Source organism: Pituophis catenifer, unplaced genomic scaffold (genome assembly GCF_029215685.1).
Source record: "Pituophis catenifer annectens isolate HBS135680 unplaced genomic scaffold, rPitCat1.0.hap2 SCAF_4, whole genome shotgun sequence".
Lineage (NCBI taxonomy): Eukaryota > Metazoa > Chordata > Lepidosauria > Squamata > Colubridae > Pituophis > Pituophis catenifer.
The window spans coordinates 66,723,409-66,739,815 of record NW_027256884.1 but is presented as its reverse complement, the minus strand read 5'-3'; the positions used below and the strand labels follow the sequence as shown (position 1 = coordinate 66,739,815).

At 37.7% G+C, this 16,407-nt stretch overlaps 1 protein-coding gene across 2 annotated transcripts in view; it reads left to right on the top strand.

Moving 5' to 3' along the window:
* Positions 1 to 5,285: 5,285 nt before the first annotated feature.
* RPGR (retinitis pigmentosa GTPase regulator) overlaps positions 5,286 to 16,407 on the top strand; it is a 106,566-nt gene continuing 95,444 nt past the window's right edge. For both annotated transcript variants that reach the window (XM_070944212.1, XM_070944211.1), the window contains exon 1: positions 5,286 to 5,403. In XM_070944212.1, coding sequence (XP_070800313.1) covers positions 5,286 to 5,403 — 118 coding nt within the window. The remainder of the gene's footprint in view (positions 5,404 to 16,407) is intronic.

Here is a 16,407-nt window from a genome sequence, read left to right as displayed (position 1 = left end):
GCGAAGCAGAGCCAATCAGAAAACTCAATTCAAAATTTCTGGCGCGAAAGACATTACTAGACAACGAAAACGAAAAAGAAAATTCAAACACCTCAGAAGAATCAGAATCGGAAAGTGAAGGTGATTCAACAGATAATCAGATAAAATCAGCAATGAAAACGCTTTTTGCTGCATTTGGGCCAAAACTAAAAATTACCAAAAAGCTAACTAAGAAGCAAGCGAGCAAGCCAATGCCTCAAAACCTACCCGCTCCCATCCTGACTACGAGAGCGCCGACGCCCGAACCCAGAGAGCCCTGCCGATACCGCCCCACGCCACAGACCGAAGCAAGCACCAACGCTCTCAGGAGGAGAGGAAGAGCAGCCGCCATCGTCAGGACTCCCAGGATCGAGCCGGAGACCGATTCGTCTGAGGAGGAGCAGAACGAGCGAGCCGCAACGACGAGAACCTCTCACGACGACTCCAGGGACGAAATGGACAACGCGCATGCGCAAGACTACGCAGACGGTCCAGGAAGACATGAATTGCTGAGAAGACCGTGCAGGCTCGTTGCGAGCATCCCCACGCCGTTTTGTAACTTTCAGCATTTACGAGACCACGGACTACCTCAGGTTGTAAGTAATGGACCTAATAATGTCGGAAATTTGCCCAGTGACTTCCCAAAGCTGAGGATAGATGGCATTAATTTACAAGAATGGTATCAGCAGCTCCAGGTTGTCTTTATGAAAGAAAACTTACTGTTTTTTATCACTAGTCCCCCAAAAAGACCTTGGACTCTAAAATTAGACTGTTTACACCATAGAGCATTTTTCTTATTAATTTCTAGTGTATCTCCTGCCATGTATCACAGCATTAAGCAAAATCTGACTGTTTCAGAAATTATTCAATGCATGTTCAATTTATTTCACAGTGACAGTGTAGCTACTACCACAAGGATGTCTAAAGATTTCTTTTCATCTAGGATAAAACCAGGGGTTTCCATAAGTGAGCACTTAATATCTTTAAACAAAATAAGAGCTGAACTGCATTTAAGGGGGGAGGTGATTTCAGATCAAACAATGAAAAGTGTTATCATCAACTCACTTGACCCATCATGGGATAATTATATGTCACATTTAGACACAATCAATCTAGGATACTTATCCATAGAAAGTCTATCCAATAAGTTAATAGCAGAAGACAATTCAAGGAGGAATCGCTCTAACAATCACATAGAACACAAACCATATAGAAAAGTAGCTTTTCAAGAAAAATATAATGAAACATTTAGATGTCACAACTGTGGATCCAGGGAACATAATAGAAGAGATTGCCCCAAAATTTCAAAAGAAAGACATAGGTCAGAATACAGAAACAAATACAATTATAGACAGTCTTCCATTGATAGACATAGATATAGAAGCCCACCAAATTACAAAGAGAATAGAGGAGGCAGAGATAATTCAAAGGATAGAAAATCTGGTTCACTGAATGGATTAAATAAACAAGACAACATTAACATACAGCAGACTGAGAACAATAATTGGCTTATTGATTCTGGAGCAACTAATCACACCACTAATAACAAAAATATATTATCTTCATTTGTAGAAGATAAATTTGTAATAAAGGTAGCTAACCAAGAAAAGGTTCAAGTATTAGGTAGAGGGAATGTAATCTTACCTGGCCTAGGAAAAATAGAGGGGGTATTACTAATACCCGAAATACCTCATAACATACTAAGTGCCATAAAACTAAGCAGGGATTCTGATATTAACATTGTTTTTTCCAAAGGAAAAGCGACTTTGGAGAAAAATAAAATAGATATAGGCACTGTGATGATTAAAGGAGGCCTACCTTATTTAATAACAAAGGAAAAATGGTTGCACAACATTGATTCAAATATGGAAGATTGTATTGAAGTAGATGATGAAAACATTAGCAACAGTGACAATGATGAATGTAAAATATCTCATGATCACAAAGATGCACATAATAAAAAAAAACCAAAAATAGGTAAGCCAATTCATGATGAGTGTGCTCATATTTTACATAGGAAGTTAGGACATGCCAGTTTTCCTGTAGTACAAAAAATGACTGAACACGCAGAAGGTGTTAAAATAAAAAATTGTGAAAACTATTTGGAATGCTCAGTATGTAAATCTACAAAACTAAAAACTAGCCCCAGGCCAAGGAAATCAACTAGGTCAACCAACAAAATTTTTGATTTAGTACACATGGACTTAGTTGGTCCACTAACTCCATCAATCACTTATAGAAAACGTTACTTCTTAACCATAGTGGACGATTATAGTCGCTATGGATTTGTTTATACATTAAAACACAAAGATGAAACTTTTCAGAAATTTAAAGAATTTTATAAACGCGTAGAAACACAACACAATATCAAAATAAAACAAATCATGACAGATAGGGGATGTGAATTCATGTCTAAAGAATTCTCCCAATGGCTGAAGGACAAAGGAATGTTACATTACACATCTAGCCCATTTTCTGCGTTTCAGAACGGAATTGCAGAAAGGAAGAACTCAACGTTACAAACCATGATTAGATGCACATTGGAAGATGCTGGCTTAAGCAAACAATTCTGGTCAGAAGCCCTACATTATTCCAATTACACACAGAATAGAACCTGGTCCAGCATTGTAAATAAGACACCATATGAAGTGATGTATAATAGGAAACCAAAATTGGCACACATGCACATATTTGGAGTCACTGCAGACGTACACATACCTAAGCAACTAAGAAGAAAGGGAGAAAATGTGTCCAGAAGACTCAGATTTATGGGATATGAGACAGGCACTAAAGGATACAGATTCATTGATAATAATAACAAATTTATAGTTTCCAGAACAGCTGTGTTCCATGAGCAGGCCAACTGGTCTAAAATACATCTTAATGAAATATTTCCAAGTAACAACAAAGATACAAAATCTCAAGAGAAAGGGACTATAGAAAAGCAAAATGACAACAAACATAGAAACAAAACCAAAACATGGACAAATAGCCAACACAAAATAAAGACAGACACACTAACAAAAAAGGAAGCAAGATATTTGCATGATAATAATAGTAAACCTGAAAAAACAATTAGAAACACCAGAAATCAAATGCCAAATAAATACAAGGATTACATAATGCATATGGATGGTGAATCAACGACACCTAATACTTATGAGGAAGTGTTAAAACTTCCTTGTAAAGAAAAAGAAAAATGGGAATTAGCAATGAAAAAAGAGATGGAAAGTTTACAAGGATTAAACGTATTTACACCTGCAATTGCACCAAAAGACAAAACAATTATTGGTACTAGGTGGATATATAAAATTAAAAACTTAGAGGGAGGCAATACTCTATACAAAGCTAGACTAGTTGCACAAGGTTATGCACAGAAATATCCGGAGGACTATACTGACACATATTCCCCCACAGTAAGAACTGAGAGTGTCAAAACAGCTCTAGTAGTAGCATCAGCACTCAATCTCGATGTATTCCAATATGACATACAGACTGCGTATCTACACGCAAAACTAGATAAGGAAATATATGTAAGAGCACCTCACAGTCAATACACAAACAAGAATGAGACTTGGTTGTTAAACAAGAGTTTATACGGGTTAAAACAATCTGGTAAACGATGGTATGATTGTTTAGTAAAAGTACTTAAAACTATGGATTTCAATGCTACTACTGCTGATAACTGTTTCTTTGTTAAAAAAGGTGATGATTACATAGAATTTGTATTGATCTATGTGGATGACATTTTATACATAGGTAAACATAAAGAGAGAAGAGAAACATTTGTAACTAAGCTAAATGAACATTTCTCATTGAAATCTTTAGGCAAAGTAAATAAGTATCTTGGTGTTCAAATTAATAAGACTAAAAGAGGATTCAAACTTACTCAGAGAGATAAGATCATAGAGCTCTTAAACAAATGCAATCTAAGTGATGCCAAACCTTGTGATACTCCTATGCAGACTGACTTCCTAAGAAATGCTGATGAATCATCCCCTGAATTCAAAGATAACACGTTTTATAGATCAGTCATAGGTTCACTTCTTTATATCTCTAATTGGACAAGACCTGATATCGCTTTACCCCTCAATTTATTATCCAGACATGTCAGCAAACCAACAATGTACCATTGGGAAGCTGTTAAAAGGATATTAAGATATTTGAAAAATACATTAGACTTTTGTTTGATGTTAGAACCTAATAATACTAAAGAACCAAACCTCACATGTTACGCAGATGCGGATTGGGCTGGAGACACCTCATGTAGAAAAAGTACATCCGGTTATATATTCCTCTTAAATGACTGTCCAGTTTACTGGTACACTGGCAAACAAGAATTAGTGGCCACTTCAACGACAGAAGCAGAATATGTTTGTTTATCTAAAGCTGCAAATAACCTTGTATGGTTTAATGATTTAATTTCAGATGTTTGGAAAAAACCTGCTTTACCTTTTGTTATGCATGAAGACAATAAAGCAGCTATTGAAATATCTAGATCTGACGCCATTGGACAAAGGTCCAGACATATAGATATAAAATTTAAACATGTGAGACAATTATCTCAGGATGGATTTATTAAAGCAGTGCATTGTGAAACATCAGAACAATTAGCTGACTTACTGACAAAGCCTTTACCTTCTAAGCAGCATAAATACTTGACTTCCAAGTTATATGTTTTGTATTGTCCTGAATCTGAATGTAATTGGTGTAGCATAACGAATCGGCATTTAGAGGGGGATTTGTCACATGTAAATGCCTTATTCTCTAATGTGTAAATAGTATATGAACGGGGTATCAGGGGTTAATTTATTCTTCACTTCTTAATGTATTCATAATTCACCACTCCCACACCTAGCTCCACCCATTGTATATATAAGGAGCTGTATGCACCCATTTCCTCGCTTCTATCTGTGAATATTCAGTGAATATAGAATGCCTAATGTAAATAAAAGGAGAAATATTTAAACCTTTAACTCTTACTAGATTTATTGAGTCTGATCCTGAAAATATTGCAACAGTATGTATTTGAACGTGCACAACGGCGTCTCCCCTCTCTGAAGTAATGTTTATGGAGGAGTTTATTTATTGATTTAGGAAGCCCGGCTTCTAATACATTTAAACTGCAGTTCGAACCTTAGCTATTGCTTCGTGGGGGCGGGGCGACGACAAGGAGGCCAAGGGGAGGATGGTGCTCTATGGTACCCACCACTTACGCTCTATGCACCCATACAAGTACTCTATGGTAGAGCCGGGCTTCGTTGCTAATGGCAGAAGATTTGTTTACTTCCGGGCTCGGGGCGGCTTGCGGATCCATCTACCAGCCCGGCACCGCCCCCTCCCCCCTCCTGCCCGTCATGGGGGAGGCCGTGGAGCAGGTACCCGGTGAGTCCTGTCCTCACCTCGGGAAGTTAACTGATTGGTGCCGGCAGTCCCCTTTCGCTTCTGGCGCCGTCTGCGGGCTTTGCCGAGCAAGCCGGCGCGGGTGCCTCGTCGCTTGCTCATCTCTTCTCCGCTCCCGTTGTTCCTCTGCTTGCTGCTTGAGGCTCAGCCCTGTTGTAATGGGACCTCGTTTCCTCGGAAGGCGCCCTTGAAGGTTTTAGTCCGCGAGCCCGCCGCTGCAAAGGACGGAGGCGGGATGCATTTCAATCATGGCTTTTGTCTTCCTACAATATGGGGACCGTTCTCGGTCTTCTGAGTATATCTCCTTTTTCAGCTTGCGGAGTAAAAGCATAAAGTTTAGTCTGCATTCTGCCTCAAATAACCTTAATTTTCATAGGTTGCTGACTTTGTGGCATATATAACTGAACTGATGAAGGAGGCTTGAGGCTTCAGGTTTCTAGTTAGAATTGTTGTAAGGCAACAAACCTGGGGAGGCTAAAGTTCTAGCATAAGGCCTTTCATGACTGTTGAACTACAGGATACATACTATATGTGCTTTGTAACATACGTGTTGAAAATAATGTAGAAAAAGGTTGTGAATACAATAGGAAGTTGTCTTTTTCTTCTTTTTTGAAGAATTATTTTTGTATGCTGTGGAAATTTTGGGGAATTGCTGTACTTGGTGTGAGCACAGCATCCTCGGGTTATGTTTCCTATTGCACCCTTATTAAATAATGAACCAGTAGTTTTTCATACCGCCAATAGAAGAGGTATAAGATATTGGTAGGGAGAATGCATCTCTGTAGAAGACTAAGGAAAAACAGTCCACTCGGTTCAGTGCTGTTTCGTGTATAGCAACTTTAATGATCAATTATACTGTATTTTCATTCTACTTGTATTCTGAATGTAAAGGGCAAACATACATCAACCAGCCACTACTTTATGTGATACTATTTGATTGTTTTTTTAAAAAGTTTGTTATTTTAAACACATTAAAACAAACACAAAACAAACAACACATGTATACATATCATTTTTCCGTTGTTAACAGCTCATTTAAGGTGATCCTTTCTTATTATTTACATATATTCTAACTTTATCTCAATCTACTTATATAATCCAATTTCCTTTATGTGGACTTCTCTTTACTTTGATCTTCAGCACATTCAAGCAATATTATCACAAAAATAAACAATACAGTATTATTTCAGTTCCCCCTTTTTTCCTTTTTTTCATTTTTCCTTTTCTCCCACCAATCATACCATCTGTACTATACTTTATAATAATCTGTGTCCTCTCTTTCCTTAAGTTCCTTTGTAGGTTTGTCCATCTCTGCGCATTCGAGGATTTTTTTAATTAAATCCTCTTCTGTTGGTGGACGTTCCTTCTTCTAGTTTTGCACATATATTATGCGAGCTGCTGTTAATATATGTAGTGTTAAATATTGTATTTCTTTTGTATAATTTTCTATTGGAATCCCTAGTAGAAATTGCTCTGGCTCTCCCTTTACTAGTTTCTGTATTAATCTCCTCTAAAAGCTTTTTAACTTTGGCCCAAAATTGTTTTGCCACTGGACAGGTCCACCAGAGGTGATAGTATCTTCCATAGTTATTCTTGCATTTCCAACATTTCGGTGAATTACCAGGGAACATCTTTGCTATTCTAGCAGGCGGAAGGTGCCATCTATGAAACATTTTCATCTGCCATTGATACTGTCAGTTTCATGTTTATTTTCCACATCCTTTCCCACTTCTCTAATTCTATCGTGTGGTTAAAATTTCTTGCCCATTTAATCATAGTGACTTTCACAGTTTCCTCTTCCATTTTATACTGCAATAGAAATTTATATTTTTACTAATTAATTTTTAGTCTTTTCCATATATAATTTTGTCTAGTTTGTTTTGTTCCAATTGTATCTGATTAGTCTTCGTGTCCTCTATATATTTTGATCTGATTTGCAAATACGTCCACCATTCTACTTCCCTATTCAAATCATGCTTCTAATTCTTGTTTCGTTTTTAGATTTCCCAATTCGTTTAATATATCCCTGTACCTAATTATTTTAGTCCAATCTAATAAATTTGGGTAGGTTAATATTTCATTTGGCGAAATCCAATTTGGCATTCTCATATAATGTTGTTTAATTTTTATTAAAATTAAAATTATTAATAGTGAGTTCCTAATTATATATCTTTTGAAATATCCATGTGATTTATATTTTTCACCCCATAAGAATGTACGCCATCCAACCTGTAAGTTGTGACCCTCGATTATTAAAGTTCTTTTGTTTCCCAACTCAATCCATTCTTTTATCCAGGTCAGGCATGCTGCTTGATAATAAATCTCCCAATCTAGAAGGGCTACTCCTCCTCTGTCTCTAGTATCTTGTAGAGTTTTTAATCTGATTCTGGGTTTTCTCCCTTGCCAAATGAATTTTGCAATCAATCTGTTTAATAGGTCAAAGAAACTTTTTTCTATTTTTATCGGTATAACCTGGAAGAGGAACAGTATTTTGGGCAAGATATTCATTTTTATTGCCGCCACTCTTCCCATCCATGAAATTTGAAGGTTCTTCCAATTTTCTAAATCTTTCCCAATTTGCAGCATTAATTTATCATAATTATCTTTTTTGATTGAGGAACCTCTTGCTGATAACCAAATCCCTAAGTACTTTATTCTCCTTGTTATCTGAATATCTGTAGTGTTCTCCACTTCTATCTCTTGTTTTTTTAGTAAAGTTTTTTGTTAGCAATTTAGATTTTTTTTTGGTTAATTTTTAGACCTGCCACTACGTCAAATTCCTCTATTCTTTTAATCAATTTGGGGCCTGATTGTAAAGGTTCCTCAATTACAAAAACCAAATCATCTGCAAAGGCTTGCAATTTATACTCTTCATTTTTAATCTTCAATCCCTTAATCTCTTGATCTTCCCTAATTTTTGTTAAGAGCGGCTCCAATGGTAGAATAAAGAGAAGTAGGGAAAGTGGGCAGCCTTGTCTCACGCCTTTAGTGATCTCAAATTTATCTGTTATATCCTGATTAATAATTACCCTTGCAGTTTGTTTTGAGTAAATTTTTTCAATCATTTTTTCAAATTTTAATCCAAATTCCATCTTTTTAATTTGTTGTATCATAAAACTCCAATTCAAATTGTCAAAGGCCTTTTGGGCATCAAGGAAAACTAGTGAAACCTGTTTCTCTGGGTCGACTTCGTAGAACTCTAAAATATCAATTATAATCCGTAAATTATTTTTAATTTATCGGCCAGGCAAAAAACCATTTTGGTCTGGGTGTATAAACTTATCTAGAATTGTCTTTAACCTTGCAGCAATGATTGACATATATATTTTGTAGTCGGAGTTTAGTAATGAAATAGGCCTATAATTTTGTACCAATTGCTGGTCTGAATCTTCCTTGTGTATAAGTGTGATTAGGGCTTCTGTCCATGTTTGGGGAATATTGGATTGTTTAATGCTTCATTAAATATTTCCATCATTAGTCCTCCTGTCTGTTTTTGTGTTATCCTATATAGTTCAATTGGTATTCCATCTGGTCCAGGTGTTTTATTGCTTTTTTGCCTTTTTATTGCGAATCCAAGTTCTATTTCAGAGATTGGTCGATTTATTACATCTTTCTGTTCCTCCGTAAACTTGCATATATTTAATTTATCTAAATATGTTTTAATTTCTGATTCTATTGTTTCTTCCTGTGAATATAGTTTGGAGAAAAAAGTATGAATTATTCTTTTCTTGTCTTCTTTTTTGTATTGGGTTTTTCCTTCCTCATCTTTCAAACATTGTATCATTCTTTTATCCCTCTCCTTTTTTAATTTATAGGCTAACCATCTACTTACTTTGTTTGCATGTTCAAAATAATTTTGTTTTGCCATCTTTATTTTCATAGCAATTTCTTCTCGGGTTATCAAATTTAGTTTGTGTTTAACCATTCTCCAGTCCTCTTTTACTTTTTTATTTTGAGGATCTTTCTGTAGAATTCCTTCTAATTTTCTAAGTTCTTCCTGTATTTTATTTTGTTGGGACATTTTCTCTTTTCCTTTCTTTGCCATATATGCAATTGTCAACCCTCTAATATATGCTTTTAATATGTCCCATAAATTTTGGGTTGACGTATCTTCTTTCTTATTTACTCTTAGGAAGATCTCTAATTCTTTTTTCTAAGAACTGCTTATATTCTTTCTCTTTACATATGGTTTGATTCAAGGTCCATCTCATATCTTTTCTGTCCTTTCCAATGAATAATTATCAGGTTATGGTCAGCCTATTCGTTTGTTCCTATATCTATTTTTTCTAACTCTAACTGTAATTGTGTTGTCATCCAGGCCATATCTATCCTGGACCAAGATTGATGCAGATGCGAATAATATATATATTGTCTTTCTTCTTTGTTAATTTCTCTCCATGTATCCCTTAAACTTAGTTCTGATATCATGTTAAAAAATTCTTTAGGAAGTGTTTCCTTTTTTCTTCTTCTTATTGCTGTAATAATCTCTTTTACTGTCAACTATAGCATTATAGTCTCCTATCATACACACATTTTCTATCTCTTGTTCCAATATTCTATTATGTAATTTTTTGTAATATTCCTGTTGATTTTTGTTTGGGGCATATACTACTACCAATAGAATTTGTTTATGTTCCATATTTAGTTTTATCATCAAAATTCTACCCTCCTCATCTGCATAAACTAGTTCTGAATTTATTCTTTCTTTTACATAAACTGCAATTCCTCTTTTTTTCTGTTGCAATAATGATACGTGTAGTCTTCCTAATTTCTTATTTTCTAGTAATTTTTTAAATCCTGTTTTTTTTAATTTTAAAAATATAAACTTTATTAAAACACATATAAACCACATATAAAACACATATAAAAACATTTACACAACAAATAACATATAAGTAAATTAAACTTTTGAAGCATTTGTTTTGTATTAGTTTTCCAACTAATACAGTTGTATTTATTCCCCTTAATTTTACTCTAATACTTTTCTTTTCCATTTCCCCCCCCTTATTTTCATCCCCTAAGAGTTCCCCCCTTATTAATATATACAGTACATAATGAGATTATATCTTTCTCTTTAAATTTCCCTCTATAAATTTATCCGCCCGTGGGGAGTTAGTTGTGTAAATATTTACATTTCTATTCTATCTTTCTTCTAATTGTATTTCTTCAATAGTGACGTTATACCATTGGTACCATTTATCCCATATTTTATAATGCTCTGTCTCTTCTTTTTCCTTTTTCTTTTTCCTTTAGCTCTTTTGTTAACCTATCCATTTCAGCGCATTGAATAATTTTATCCATGTTTGGGGTATATACTACTACCAATAGAATTTGTTTATGTTCCGTATTTAGTTTTAGCATCAAAATTCTACCCTCCTCATCTGCATAAACTAGTTCTGAATTTATTCTTTCTTTTACATAAACTGCAATTCCTCTTTTTTTTCTGTTGCAATAATGATACATGTAGTCTTCCTAATTTCTTATTTTCTAGTAATTTTTTAAATCCTGTTTTTATATGAACCTCCTGCAAGCAAATCACATCCGTATTTAATTTTTTTAATTTTGTGAATATTTGTGTCCTCTTTTTCTGTGCGTTTAAACCATTGATGTTCACGGAAAATAGAGATACTGCCTCTTCAATCTCCTACTGTGCCTGTTTCTTGGTGTTTCTGGTCTCTCTTTTTACTCTTCCTCTTGCTCCTTTTTCTTCTCGTTCTCTTTCTTGGGTTTTCTTAAATTCTTTTTCTCTTTCTATCTCTTCTTGCTGATCCTCTTCTTGACTTTTACTTTCTGATTCGTCCTTATTTTCTTGCTCTTCTTCCAGGAAGTTTTTATTTATTTATTTATTTATTTTCATTTATTTATATGCTGCCCTTCTCCCAAAGGACCCAGGGCGGTGAACACAAATTAAAAACATACAATAATAGAAAATCCTAATTAAAAAACAATTAAAACAGGATAAATAAATAATACAACCCAAGAATCGGACTCAGCCCAGTTGTTGAAACAGCCAAGTCTTTAGGCCTCGACGGAAGGAGCATAGATCAGGGGCTGTCCGGAGTTAGATGGGTAACTCATTCTAGAGGGCAGGGGCGCCCACAGAGAATGCTCTACCCCTGGACGTTGCCAGCCAACATTATCTGGTCGATGGTACCCTGAGGAGGGCAGCCCTGTGAGAGCGGACAGGACGGTGGGAGGCGGGTAGGAGATGGTCCTGCAAATACCCCGGACCTAAGCCATGTAGGGCTTTAAAGGTAAGTACCAGCACCTTGAAGCAGATCCGGAGGACCACTGGTAACCAATGCAGCTCGCGTAGGAGAGGTGTTATGCGGGAGTAACAGGGAGCTCCCATAAAAGCCCACACGATCGCATTTTGGAGCAGCTGGAGCCTCCGGGTGCACCTCAAGGGCAGCCCTATGTAGAGGGAGTTGCAGTAATCCAAGCGAGAAGTAACCAGGGCATGGGTGACCGTGGGAAGAGCATCTCGGTCTAGGAAAGGGTGCAACTGGTGCACCAGGCGAACCTGCACGAAAGCCCCCCTGGTCATGGCCATCAAATGATCTTCCAGCGACAGCCGGGAATCCAGGAGGACACCCAAGTTGCAGGCCCTTTTGATGGGGGAGGGCAAGTACCTCCCCCCCCATCACAAGTGATGGGACCTCTAGAACACGAGGTGCCAGCATCCACAGCCACTCAGTCTTGGAGGGGTTGAGTCTGAGCCTGTTCCTACCCATCCAGGCCCGCACCGCCTCCAGGCATCGGGACATCACAGAAAGGGCATCCCCGGGGTGGTCCGGGGTGGAGATGTATAACTGAGTATCATCAGCATATTGATGATACTCACCCCGAAACCACAAACGATCTCACCCAGCGGCTTCATATAGATGTTAAAGAGTAGGGGGGAGAGAACCGAACCCTGCAGCACCCCACAGGTTAGGGGCCTCGGGGCCGACCTCTGTCCCCCCGCCCATACAAACTGTGAGCGACCTGAGAGGTAGGAGGAGAACCACTGTAAAACAGTGCCTCCTACCCCCAAACCCCCAGTTGCTGCAGTAAGATACCATGATCGATGGTATCAAAAGCCGCTGAGAGGTCAAGTAGGACCAGGATGGAGGAACAACCTCCATCCCGGGCCCGCCAGAGAACATTCACCAGCGCGACCAATGCCATTTCCGTGCTGTGCCCACACTGGAACCCCGATTGATACAGGTCTAGGAACTCCGTTTCCTCCAGGAATTGTGGGAGCTGTTGCGCCACCACGGATTCAACAACCTTCGGTATAAAGCGAAGGTTGGAGACAGGCCGATAGTTATTAAGTGAGTCTGGATCCAGGGCAGGCTTCTTGAAGAGAGGTTGAACCACTGCCTCCTTAAGAGAGGCGGGGAAGACCCCCTCCTCAGAGAAGCATTGATAGTTGCCTAGATCCAGTCCCCAGTCACCTCACGGGCAGCCGAAACAAGCCAGGAGGGACACGGATCTAACAAACACGTGGAGGCATCCAGTCTACCCACTATCCTGTCCACTTCATCGACGGAAACAGGGTCAAACTCAACCCAAATACTACTCCCAAGACATGCCCCAGTCTCCTGGATGGATTCTGCCCAGAAACTGTACAAAACCCTCAGCTCTGCCCTGTAAGAGGTCTTCCCTCGCTCCCTGATTGAGAAGAGAGCGGGTCACTCTAAACAGGGCCGCTGGGCGGTTTTCTGCAGATGCATTGAGAGCAGCAAAGTAATCCCGCTTCGCCGCTTCCATCGCCACAAGATAAGACCTAATATGGGTTCTTAACTGTGTTCGATCAGATTCAGACCGGGAGGACCTCCAACGCTCCTCTAGGCGTCTTTTCCGACACTTCATTTCCCGGAGCTCCATGGAAAACCAAGGAGCCACCCGGGATCTGCGTCGGGTCAGAGGCCGCAAAGGTGCGATTCGGTCCAAGGCTCTGGCAGCCGCCTGCTGCCAGGATGCTACCAGTGCCTCGGCTGAATCGCGGGATTGGGAAGCGGGGAATGTCCCAAGCTCCATCAGGAATCTCTCTGGGGCCATCAGGCGCCTGGGGTGGAACCATTTTACTGGTTCCGCCTCCCAGCAGCGAGGATTGGGTTGAAAGTCCAGTCTAAGGAGGGAATGGTCAGTCCATGACAGGGGGGCAATGGAGAGTTCCCCCCTACCCCAGCCATTTATCCACTGCCCAGAGAGAAAAAACAGGTCAAGTGTGTGTCCACCCCTATGAGTTGGGCCCTGCACCACCTGAGTCAGGTCCATGGCTGCCATGGAGGCCATGAACTCCCGAGCTGTCTCCGATGTCTTGCCGATCGATGGCAGATTGAAATCTCCCACAACCATTTTTTAGCTGCCCCAACGGAAAGAAAGAGGTTGTTTGGCAAAGTAAGAAACGCTTACGTGTGACTGTGCAGATTGCAGATCGCCATATTGAATCATTCTAAGCCAGAAAAGAAATCAGAAACGGAAGAAAAGGCTAGATACTGGAAACTTTTCTAAAAATTTACAACTTGGATAAAAAGAACTCGTGATAATATAGCATTATTCTTTTTTCCCCTCTTTTTCTGCATATAATCACACACCTATAGTAATTTGTTAGTCTTTCCATATTTATTCTTATTGACTTTGTAGTAAATTAATTGAAACGTTATAGAAATAAAAACAGTACATATTTTATACTGAACTCATAAATAACCTGTAAATATTTTTTAGAATATCTTTTAGAATTATTTATAACTGCAAATTTTCATATATATAATAATTTATAGCAATTGTTACCAACTGTTTTACAACTAAGTATAGATTATTAATTATTAATTATTGAAGTATTAGATTTTATTTAAGTGCTTATAAGGTCATTTTAAGTTTAGTATTTATAACAGTATTAAGTATTTACATAGTAGTAGTAATTTATATAGTAGTAATTAAGTATTTACTATTTAATTGATTGAACAATAGATAGATTGACTGATTAATTGATTGATTAATAGGTAGGAGTGCTGACTTTGGAGAAATTGTATTTATAAGAAATTGTATAACATAAGTATTAAGGAACTGAATACATGAAAACAAGTTAGAAGGGGAAAAAAAAGAAGGAAAGTAGAGAAAGAAAGAAGTTATATAGAATTTGGATGGTGATTTGGGAGAAGGTAGACAAGATATTGGTAGAACAATACAGAATACTTAAGGAGATGATGAGTACCACTACAACGACGCTGAAAACAGGGAAGAAAACTGCATCAATACTAACCGGACCATCAGCCTCTCCAGTGACACAGAAGACCCTAGAGGGAATGTTTTCATCAGAGAAGCAGTCAACTGTATTAAGTATGCCAACAATGCAGGCCACACTCATGACAATACAAGAGACTATGATTAAGATGCAGGAGTGTATGACCAGAAATCACGAAGAAACCAGGAAGGACATGGATGAGGTTAAGAGAGAGGTAAAGAGTGACATCCAGAAGATAGATGAAAAAATGGATTCGATACAGGAAATTATAACAAAAAACAATCAAAGGATAATAGCCATAGAAAAGAAAACAGAACTGACTGAAGAAAAATTGGAATCTTTAGATTTGAAAATGATGGGACTAAATAAAGAATTAGAGAATACTGTGGCACAATTAGAGATGGAAAGAGCTGAATTCTATTTACGCTTCCAAAGTGTGGCTGAAGACAGAGAGGAGGACCTAATGTTAGTAATGGTGGAGATGATAGACGCCCTCCAAAGAGAGAAGGACGAAATAATAAATGAATTGGACGAAGTATACAGAATCCATACAAATTATGCATGACAAAACAAATTACCCCGGGAAGTACATATACGATTTGTGAGAAAAAAAGTCAGAGACATTGTATATAAAATAACGAAGGATGATCCCATGTATTACAGGAACAAAGAAATAAATACCCTGAAACAAATCCCTAAAAGAATAAGAGAGATGCGGAAAGATTATTGGTTTTTAGCCATGTTACTAAACAAGAGATATATACCCTTTGGATGGATAATACCAGAAGGGATGCTGGTAACGTGGCAGGGAAAGAAAATAAGGGTGGACACACAAAGCAAAGCAAGAGAACTACATGATCAAATGATGGGTAATGAAATAACAAGTAATAGTAAAGAGGAATTGGAACGGAACGCCAGAGGAAAACAGAGATGAGAGCGTGAAAGAGTGTCAAAGGAAGGAGAAGAGGAGGAAGGAGAGATTCAAGTGGAAGAAGGAGTACAAACAAGGGGGAAAAAAGGAACAGGAAGAAAAAAAAAGAAACAACAGGAAAACCATTAAGAAATGGAACAAGAGTTAAAAATTCTATCTTTGAACGTAAACGGTCTCAATTCACCATCCAAAAGACACCAAATCTTAAGAAAAATTGTGAAACAAAAAACAGATATTGTGTGCCCCCAGGAGGTACATATAAGAAAACAAGATGAAAAGTATGTACGATATAAGAAACTAGGCAAAGCATATGTAGCATTGGCGGAGGAGAAAAAAAGAGGGGTTGTAGTATATGTGAAAGAAGGAATAGATAGTAATTTAAAATATGTTGACACGATAGGGAGAACAGTGATGGTAGAGTTGAAGATCAACAGTAAAAACATTTTATTGGTGGTTATATATGCTCCAAACAGCCGACAATTAGAATTTTATAAAAATGTACATGAGAAAATAATAGAACAAAAAATAGAAAATGTGTGTTTGATTGGTGATTTTAACGCGATTATGGACATAAGAAAAGATTATAAAAGTGGTCAGAGAAATAAAAATAAGAAAAATGTATTGCCTAGAACATTTAAAGACTTAGTAGAAGAGTTAAATATGGTAGACAGCTGGAGATTTTATAACCCGGAAGTTAAAAATTTTACATACTATTCGAACCCACATAGGTCCTGGTCCAGGTTAGACATGGCATGGGTTACTAATACGTTGATGCCAGAAATAGAATCCATTGAAATATTGACTAATAAATGGGCGGATC